We start from the raw sequence: 9,690 nt of genomic DNA on the forward strand, positions 1-9,690 counted from the left end.
TATAAATAAAAAAAATTTAAACTTTTAGAAAATAACTAACAGAAGAAGTTAAAACCTCTACAATATAAATCTCATAGGAGAAGTGAAATACCAAAAGTCATTAAACACCTCCATATCTAACTGTGAAAGTTTCAAAAATTTCTCTAAAATGAAAAATAAACATCCACTTAGCAGTTATATATATATATATATATATATATATATATATATATATATATATATATTATGAAAAGCTTATTCTGAAAAATTCTATTAGGGAGAGTTTATTCCATAATATATTTCATATATTCTACAAAGATTGTTTCAATAATTAAGTTCAAGAAATTTCAGAAAACTCATCCCAAAAGAAATTCCTAACTAGTAACCCAGAGGTCAATTTTACAAAATAGGGTTATTTTAAAAATATTGGTGCTGCAATTGAAAATAGTTTCGGTGTAGAAAGAAAAATACTCAAACTATAATTTGTAGTTTTGAACATAGGCCCATTTGATTAAACCCAGCCCATAATATGGTAGACTCTTCCTTCTCCCCCAGGAAGAAGTGTTTGTGCAGAGCAGAGAAGATGGCGGTGGCGGCCAATTCTGCAAGAAAAGCCCTCCAACGAGCTTCCTCTGCTTCCAGAACCCTCCTCTCTCGTCGATCTTCACACCCAATTAAGCTCAATGAACTTCCCTCTTCTCCCCAAAAACGCTCCCTCTCGTTTTCCCGGTAAATGTCACTTTTTTTTTTTTCACTGCACCGTTTCATTGCCTTTGCCCCTTTTTGTTTCAATCTGTAGTGAGGTATCTACATGGGTAACGAATTTTTGTGCTTATGAACTGAATAGTTGTTATGATTGCTGTTTAGGCTTCCGGTGCACTTGGCTGGTGCACAATTGTCTTTGACGCCGCTACATAGTGCTACTGCCTCTGTTTTGTTCACTTCTCTGCTTTCTTTGCACAATACCAACTGGGGTTGTCTTTCGGAAGGTATCCTCCCCCTTCTACCTTTTTTCTCTTCACATTTTGGACTTAAAAGTTTATCAATTATAAGAGCTGCTGGTATGTGATTTTCAAATAAGTTTCCTGATTTATGGGACCCATCAAGTTTTTATTTTTGAGTAAATTTCAAGAAATGAAAGAGTGTTCAAAACGGTGTGTTTTTAACATTTCTCTCATTTGAATTGTCAAACATTTAATCGTAATGTCCAGATTTTTGGGTTACCAAAATTGTTTGGTTTGGAATTTATCCAAGTTTAACCATGTTACTTTTTCTTTAAGAATATTGTTCTTGTATACATTGCATGGTTGGTCACAAGCAATGCTGATTCTTGTGGCGTAGATGTATGTAAAGTTGTAAGGGTCTTTGACATGATGCTTACTTTGTTTTCTGTTTACTATGTTACTTATCGGTTATCGAAAACTAATCCCAATTCCATTTGGAACTGAAGTTGGTAAAATGTTTTCCAATTACAAATGTTAGAAATTAGAAGAGTTATTTGATTCAGTTGTACACCACACATGACTTCTAAACAATCTTTATTTTAGCGGCAAGTTTGACATTCAACTTCTACTTAATTGGAAGCAAGAAATTATGTAAGCTGTTTAGGATGGTTTAAGCATACATAATGATTATGCATGGAACAACTAAGGAACATTTTGAAAATAATCTTCGTTCTGTACCTGGTGGCAAATAAGTGAAATTTGACCCAAAAGGAGTTTATCAAATTAACATTGGCTCAATCAAAGTGTGTGTACGGAATCACTTTTGATTGTCGTGAGGAAAAACAGATGAGAATTAAGAGATACTCTTTCTAGTCAAGTGAAAAAACAAAGGAATAACCTCAGAAATGATTTTATATCACTCAGGACAGTGCCAAAAGAGAGGTTTTTGGTGATATTCAACTAGTATAGGAGTTTTTCTTTGGGGACACGAGTTTTCACTGAAGGAAAACCAGCACAAAGACTTTTAGAACTCAAATGGATCAGTGGCGTTCTTTTATATAGGAAACTTAAAAAAAGAATTAATAATTTTTGGGGTGACCATGTCATCTTCATGTCACCCCTTAGCTCCACCACCACTGACTGCACGCTACACTTAACTCTATTCTTATTTTCTGAAACAAGTGTTTAACAGTGTCACTAACCCTAAGAACAGTTTCAGTAGAATGTTTGGTTATGCTACATTCTAATTTTTCCGGGGCATTATGGTGGATAGGGCTTATTAATAAAATAACAATGAGGTCAATATTTTGTCCACTTAACTCTGTTTGACAGTATATTTTTTTCCTTTTGCCAAAAAGTTCTTTAATGCCTTGACAAGTTCCTTATTGTTTCCCTTTAGATAATAACAAAAGTTGCTTTGTTAATTTTGTGTGCAGCCTATCCTCATGTAACACTTTAATAGCTTAAATGGTGTATATAGAGTTGATAGGATTGCTCTTTTGAGGTCTTCCACTGTAATCTTCTAAAAGATAAAAAAGTTGCCATTTTCCAAATGTTTATTGTCATGTTCTGTTTCATTACTGTATAATTGCTTTGTTATGTTTGTGCTCGTTTTATTAATTCTCGAGTGCCCCTGAGGTATTAATGTTACCACAATAGATTTTACTCAAAAGCACTGACATTTACTTATATGGTGACAGGTTTTGCCACACCTCTATAACATGGCATAAGCAATGATATTGTGCTTTTGGGCCATCCAGATACCATAAGTTGCAGGTTTTGTTTCAATACTTGTTTCTAGTAGGTTCTGCAATTAATAATTTAACTTCATTATTTTTCTTTATTGAGACTGTCAAAATGTGTTGTCCTCCTGAAATTTACAAGGAGTTTTTGCTGTTGAGGCTTTTGGAAGGATCAGTCAATTGACACTATTCCCGACTATAAACACTCAATTTGGGAGAATTTTCTATGTAAAATGTATGCCAGTTTTTGAAGTGATCTTATCATGTACGAATCTTGGATTTGAATTTTCTACTATGTCATGTGATCTCCAGTTGTTGTCATTCTGTGACAGTTTTGAATTTCTTTTTAGTCCATAGCTTCGATGATCAACTTATGATTCATGTAGATAGCTTTAAATCTTTAAGCCTTAGGCATTTGCCCAGCTTCCATCACATTCATCATGCAACTCTTCTACACAACATTTTGGCAAAATGGCCAATAAATGGAACATTTAAGATCTATGGAATATAGGTTTGTGTGGATAAAGAAAAATAATGATAAAGAAAAAGGTTTTCATAAATTAGAATCAATTCATATTAGTATGAAATATATATTATTGAATGTTTTTGAATTTTTTTATGGTTGGGTTTGAAGATTTCTGGATAAGGTTTATTGACATATTTGCCACTTGTATCCGTTGCTGCTTTCAATGGCTAAGAGAAATAATTAAAGTCATCATATTCAGAAGAAGGTTCAATGCTTGTTTTGAGCTTCCAAGTTACCGTCATTATTATCTATACTACACCATCTTTGGAAGTTTGAAAAATACTTAAAGAACAGTAAAAATATATTTATTTGAATGAACATCAATTGATCACAACAAAAACTTCGCATTAATCAAAAAGTATGGATGTTTATGTCTCTGGATAATTTAACCAATCACACTCAACTCGATTACTTTGAGTTAGATGTTGAGTCTTGGTTTTTTCAACCTAAATCATTCGTTATACAATTTTAATTTATTATTTATATGTTTCATTAAATGTAAAGATGGAGAAAAATCATATTACATATCACTTTATTTATTATTTCAGTTTTCTTCGAACAACTACTTTTTTCATACCCTAAATTTATATATATTATATTTAAGAAGTCTATCAATTTTTTCTTTCAATGGTACACTCATTATAAATTCAATTCTCTACAATTTTTAATTTTTGTAAAAGGAAAAATAAATTTTCATTTGTAAAGATTGGTTATAACATACAAGTAGTTTATACAATGTCGAACTACACCAACAAACTTCATAAAAATCGAGTTTTTAACTTACGAACTGTATTTCAAATATTTGACGAAGATGTTTTACTTTTTCCCCAGTTGATTTAATCCAACTTAGTTCTTTATTGATCGATTCACAATATGTGAATTTGATAAAAAAAAAATTATAAAAATTCAATCCAAACTATTATAATTGGATTAGTTCACGGATTTAACGAAATCCAACTCAACCTTCTTTATAATATATATATATATATATATATATATATATATATATATATATATATATATATATATATATTTTAATACTTTTTAAGATAGATATAGACTAAAACATTTATTCAATAAAAAGTTCATTACATGATTTAACCCATTATGTGCAAGCAACTCACTTTTTTTAATCTCTATAGCGTGTAGCAATATTAGTTAGATAACTCCTTGTTATCTATTTTTTTACTTGCTTGCTTTGATTTTATGATAAAAATAATAAATAAATGATACTGCCAATAAAAATAAATAATAATAATACTTATTTCTGAAGTATAAATGTTTTTTAAATTACTTTTTCTTCCTCCGCAAAAATTACCCAAAATTCTTTTTTATGAAACAACCTCTATTTTATGAATGAAAAAAAAAAAAAGAAGCAATCTCTACTTTTCATGTACCTATTTCTTCTCTTGCGTATCATTTCCTTCTCCCAAACATAATAAAAGAGCAAAATGATTATATGAACAAATTTACAATTGGAAATTTTATATTTTTCGTGAAAATCTTCTTTTATCGTTCATCTAATACCAACCGTAATTTGAAAAGTATGAAAAATCAACGCTAGGAAACAAATTGAAGAACAAGGTTTTATTTTTATTATTATCATGCATTATTATATTATTATTACTATTATTATTGTTTTTCTTTGACGCAGCATAAAAACGACCGTTATCCCAACGTTCCGAAATTCGAAAAGCGAGAGACATAGCCCTACTTACCGTTATCAACGGCCACTTGTCTAGCGAAAAAAACACAATCAGAAGAACCCAACCAAGAAGACCACCACGCTCCTCCTTTCTTCATTCTTTTCTTCATCCCTTTCCCCAACCTCAAAAGATTCCAATTCCAACAGTGTCATCATCATCATCGTTCATCACATCACTGTTATGGCAACACTCGCTCCGGGAATCGTGTTGAAGCTCCTCAACGGTCTAAACACGGGCGTGAAACCGACGAGCGAGCACCGCAGCTCACTCTTGCAGGTCACCGACATCGTCCCCGCCGACCTCGACGAGAAGAATTTGATCCCCAAACAGGGCTTCTACATCAAGGTCTCCGATTCCTCTCACTCTATCTATGCGAGTCTACCCTCCGACCAAGACGACGTCGTTCTCAGCAACAAGATGCAGCTCGGCCAATTCATCTACGTCGATTGCTTGGAACCGGGCTCGCCGGTTCCCGTTCTCCGAGGCGCCAAGCCCCTCCCCGGAAGACACCCTCTGGTGGGCACGCCCGAGCCCTTAATGGGTCTGAGGGCCCAAAAGCCCAGTTCTGTTCCCAGAAGAGGGTCTTGGGGAAATAATGGTGGTGATGGGGTTTCGCTTTCTTCTCCTATGGTGTTCAAGCCGGTGAATTTGGACTTTGAGCAGTGTACCCCTGTGAAAGCGAGGAATGGGGGTTTTCAACATGTGGCCATGTCTTCACCTTTGGTCAGAGGGAAGGTTGGGAGAGAGGGAACTCCGGTTTCTGCTGTGAGGTGCTCTGTTGGTGGAGGGCTTCTTGCCAAGATGAGTGATGTGAAAGGGGAAAGTCCTGCATTGATGAGGAAAAGCTGCGTGCTTGTCTCTTCCAATGGCAAGTTTAGCAGGAGCAGGAGTGTTTCTGAACGAGAACATAGAATCCCTGCTGCTAGCCTCTTCAACTCAGCTGTAGGTACATTTTTCTTTTCCTCTTCCGTTGTTCACATCAAATACTATGTTAGTTTATTATCTTCTTCAAACAGTATTGTCTTTATGGAATATGTAAGCTAAATTGATGCAAGATTTGTTAGTTTAGTAGTGGCGGGCTTGTGTGTGAAAGTTGTGAATTTCATGTGCAGGAGAAGAAAAGTGGGACTCCGCCACCGCGGTTGAAGAATGCAAGAGTGGGCCCTTCCACTGGGGATGCCAATTGTCAAAATCACAATCTGGATTCAAATGTCACTTTTCAACCCCAATCTCAGTCTACTACTAATTCTGCTTTTGATAATTGCAACAACCTTAGCCTCCCCGTGAATTTACCCGGAAAGCTCAGCTCGCTGGGGAAGGTAGAATCATGAATTCTGTTTAGCTTTCAGCCTCTTTGGTTCAATGGTTGAATAGAACTTTGTTTTTGCTTGGCAGGAAGCTGTGCAGCAGAGAGAAGTGGCTCAGAAGATTGCTCTTCAAGCTTTAAGAGATGCTTCAGCTACTGAGACAGTAGTTCGGTCCCTCAAGTATACTTCTTTCTTATGTTTAATACTGCAAGAGTCAATGCATTTAGAGAAATAAAGACAATAGGAAATGTTTCCACACACAAAGTATCAAAAAGAGAAACTATTCTATCTTTTGAAGACTGAATGAAAACTATATTAGCTCTTCCATCCATTCTATTTTATCTGTGCTTTGCATACTGATGTAGGGAATGTCTTGTTTGTTTTGTTTCCTTTCAGGACGTTCTCAAATTTATGCAAGTCAGCTCGAACTGATGCTCCTGCGGCTTGTTTTGAACGGTTTTTGGAATTCCATAACGAGATTGTGCAAGCAGTTAATGAAATGGTGTCCATACAAGCAGCTACTTCAGCTTCAGAGTTGTGCCAGAAACCAGAGAAGCAACAGGTTTTGCATGAAGTAGTGGAGAACTACGACAATACTGGGATCAGTGACTCAAACGTGTCCAAAAGAAGGGGTGCTCTGTACAACAAGTCTATGGCTGGCATTCCTGAAAAGCACGAGCAAAAGGCAAACATGGGGAGGCCCCTAAGATCCAGTTCTAACCAGAAGGAGATTTTGGAAAAGAAAGGTTCTACCCCGCTTACAAAGATGCCTCTGGAACCTATAGCTGAAAATGATGAGAATAAGAAACCAGGGGGGTCATGCAGCTTAAGTAACACAATCAAACTAGGAAAGCAGATTGAAACAGAAGCTGGAAATTGGTTTATGGAGTTCATCGAGAAGGCCTTGGAAACGGGTTTGAAGAAAACAAAGGATGCATCAGATGGGGATGTGAGGAAAGTTCCTCAGTCTCTCATACTGAAAGTTATGAATTGGGTGGAGGTAGAACAGCACCATAGTAACAAGCGACCAAGTCACCCTAAAGCAGCACAAGTTGCTCGAAAATTGAGAATAAAGATGAAAAATCCTTAACAATTCCCATTCAAAATGGTAAAAAATGAATGTATGTGTGTGTATGTTCTTGGAATAGGTGACTCTTTCCTCAGAAATCAATTTTATTGTCACGTGCCACTTAGGTTGATAATTGTTTGAAATTTTTTATTATTTTCATTATTAATGTATACATATATCATATATAGATGATATTCTTTGTTATAATAATGAGTATTGCTAATTTTAAAAGTCAGTTTTATTTTTTTCAGCAATTTTAATAATATTCATTCAGAAATTCATACATTTGGAAATTTTTGAGTATATTTTTATTCTTCTCTTCCAAGATAAAACTTCCAAATGCAATTACTAGAATTAAAAACATTTATTTTGCAACTATCTTTGTCCCTTTGTGATTTGCCTATAAATATAACAACATCTTCCACATCTTCCTTGCAATTTCTTACAAAAAGAGAAAGAAAGACATAATGTAACTTTTCTTCTTCTCTTTTCTTCCTTTATAAGTTTATTTAAATTTTTAGTCATCTGGTTTCATTTTAATAAAGCAGAGTTAAATTTTTTTCCTTCATATTCTTCTTAAGTCTTACACTATAAATTTGTGATTTTCTCACTTCTAAAATTTGTTGTTTGACAACTCAAAATAAGATTTTCATTTCAATTTTCGAGTTCTATTAATCTTATCAAGGCAAAGGGGTAATCTAATCTCTATCTTATCAGAGCCCTTGTCGTTACATTTATTTAACGGAGTTAAGTTTTTGCATAGGTGAGAGGGTGATGTGTCAATTTTTGAACACGTGGCATGTTGAGAGTTGAAACGTGAAATTTGGCAACTTGTAAAATTATAATAATATGGATTTTTGAAAAGGGATTTAGGGTTCAATAAAACCGAATTTGGGATTAAAAATCTGAGAGGAATGTGCTTGTGAAAGGAATATGGTTGCTAAACAAATTTGGGAGAATTGTTAGCCTTATACAGAAGAAAGGTTACATTTTAAGATTATATCTTATCCCATTTATTTTATTTCAGTTAATATTCTGAAAGCAGTTAATATTCTGAAAGTGGTCCATTTTAAATAAAAACCATTTTCAAACGTGCGTGGATGTGTCGTGATTCTCGCAATAAACTCTTCTAACGTTAAAATACTCAGTGATGGTTTTTGTAGTTCTATAGAAAATTTTATAATCAGGTCACTAAGCCTACTGATAACGGTTCAAAAACCATTATTTTTATACTTAATTTTGATACTTAATGCACCATTTTTGACTTAAAAATTTGCTTGGACTCATGATTTTGCTTTAGTTGTGTGAATAAGAGAGTTGAGGTTATACTTGATGATTTTAATACTAAATTTCCTTGATTTTATAGGTTTTGGAATGATTGGAAAGAAGGGTTGAAATATCAAGGAGTTGCAGTGCAGAAAAGTCAACCAGAAACCAAAAAAGTAAACCAGTCAACCAGAAAAGTCAATCAGTCAACCAGAAAAGTCAACCAAAAAAGTCAACCAATCAACCAGAATGTTGAAAAAGTCAACCAAAGCGAGTTTTGGGCCAGTTTTCTGCTATTTTTATGATCTGTTTTGGGCCTGAACTCGTTTTCTGTTATTTTTATGTCCTATTTAAAGACCCAGATGTCTTAGGGAATTTATCTTTTGATGACTTAAGCATATAAACACATTTTTCACCCCTTTGGGGGCAGATTTAGAGATGAGGGAGTTCTCCTCTTCTCTTTCTAGGGTTTCTATCTCTTTCATTCCATTGTACACCTAGTTTCTTCATGACGATGGAGAACTAATCTCATTTTTTATTGGGGATGATGTAACCTCTAAACTCTCTTGTTAATGAAGAAGATGAATTCGTGTATGCACGAGAGTGATTAGGTCAAATTTAAACCCTAATAACATATTCATCTCATATTATCAACATCATCCATTCACTTTTGTGTTTAACCTCAATTGATCAAATTGCATGCATATTTACTTTTATAGTTTTGCATTCAAAAACCCCAAAATATTGTTCTTATAGTCTTAATTGGTTAAGCAAAATAACAATTGTTTAGTGTCGTGACTCTCTTGGGAAAACGATACTTAGTCTTACCATTTTATATTACTTGATATGATTCGGTATACTTGCCGAAGTCTTAACACCTACTCTTAACTTTATATACATCACCACCGTGTTTTAAGAGAAAGGGTTCAGAAACTAGAAGTTAAGCAAGCATACAACAATGACTGGAGGTTGGTCTTTCTACTTCTGCTTTCTTTCTTATAATCTGAATATGCTTAAATGTATGTGCTTGTTTGACATATTTAGATTTATTAAATCTTTAGTATAAATCTATTTCATTTGGTACCAGAGCATGTTTATCTTCTGCCTTGTTTGGTTCACTCATCTGCGTATTGTGTTTTTAGTTTTATCAA

General features: G+C 34.1%; 2 protein-coding genes across 3 annotated transcripts; both read left to right on the forward strand.

The window, feature by feature from the left end:
* Positions 1 to 522: 522 nt before the first annotated feature.
* Positions 523 to 3,014, forward strand: LOC106779022. 2 transcript variants are annotated; one of them, XR_002666303.1, is made up of 4 exons: positions 523 to 708; positions 847 to 968; positions 2,624 to 2,699; positions 2,808 to 3,014. XR_002666303.1 is itself a non-coding variant. In XM_014667042.2 (3 exons), the coding sequence occupies exons 1-3, from the start codon at positions 563 to 565 to the stop codon at positions 2,641 to 2,643; spliced, it is 288 nt and encodes a 95-aa protein (XP_014522528.1). In that variant the 5' UTR covers positions 523 to 562; the 3' UTR covers positions 2,644 to 2,986. The 2 variants fall into 2 exon arrangements, 1 of the variants encoding a protein (XP_014522528.1); XM_014667042.2 differs by having other exon boundaries at positions 2,624 to 2,986.
* A 1,920-nt stretch (positions 3,015 to 4,934) lies between these two features.
* On the forward strand, positions 4,935 to 7,460 carry LOC106779012. The gene is made up of 4 exons (XM_014667029.2): positions 4,935 to 5,839; positions 6,010 to 6,216; positions 6,293 to 6,384; positions 6,601 to 7,460. Exons 1-4 carry the CDS (start codon positions 5,078 to 5,080, stop codon positions 7,292 to 7,294), a joined length of 1,755 nt encoding a protein of 584 aa, XP_014522515.1. The 5' UTR covers positions 4,935 to 5,077; the 3' UTR covers positions 7,295 to 7,460.
* The last annotated feature ends 2,230 nt before the right edge of the window (positions 7,461 to 9,690 follow it).

Source organism: Vigna radiata, unplaced genomic scaffold (assembly GCF_000741045.1).
Source record: "Vigna radiata var. radiata cultivar VC1973A unplaced genomic scaffold, Vradiata_ver6 scaffold_293, whole genome shotgun sequence".
Lineage (NCBI taxonomy): Eukaryota > Viridiplantae > Streptophyta > Magnoliopsida > Fabales > Fabaceae > Vigna > Vigna radiata.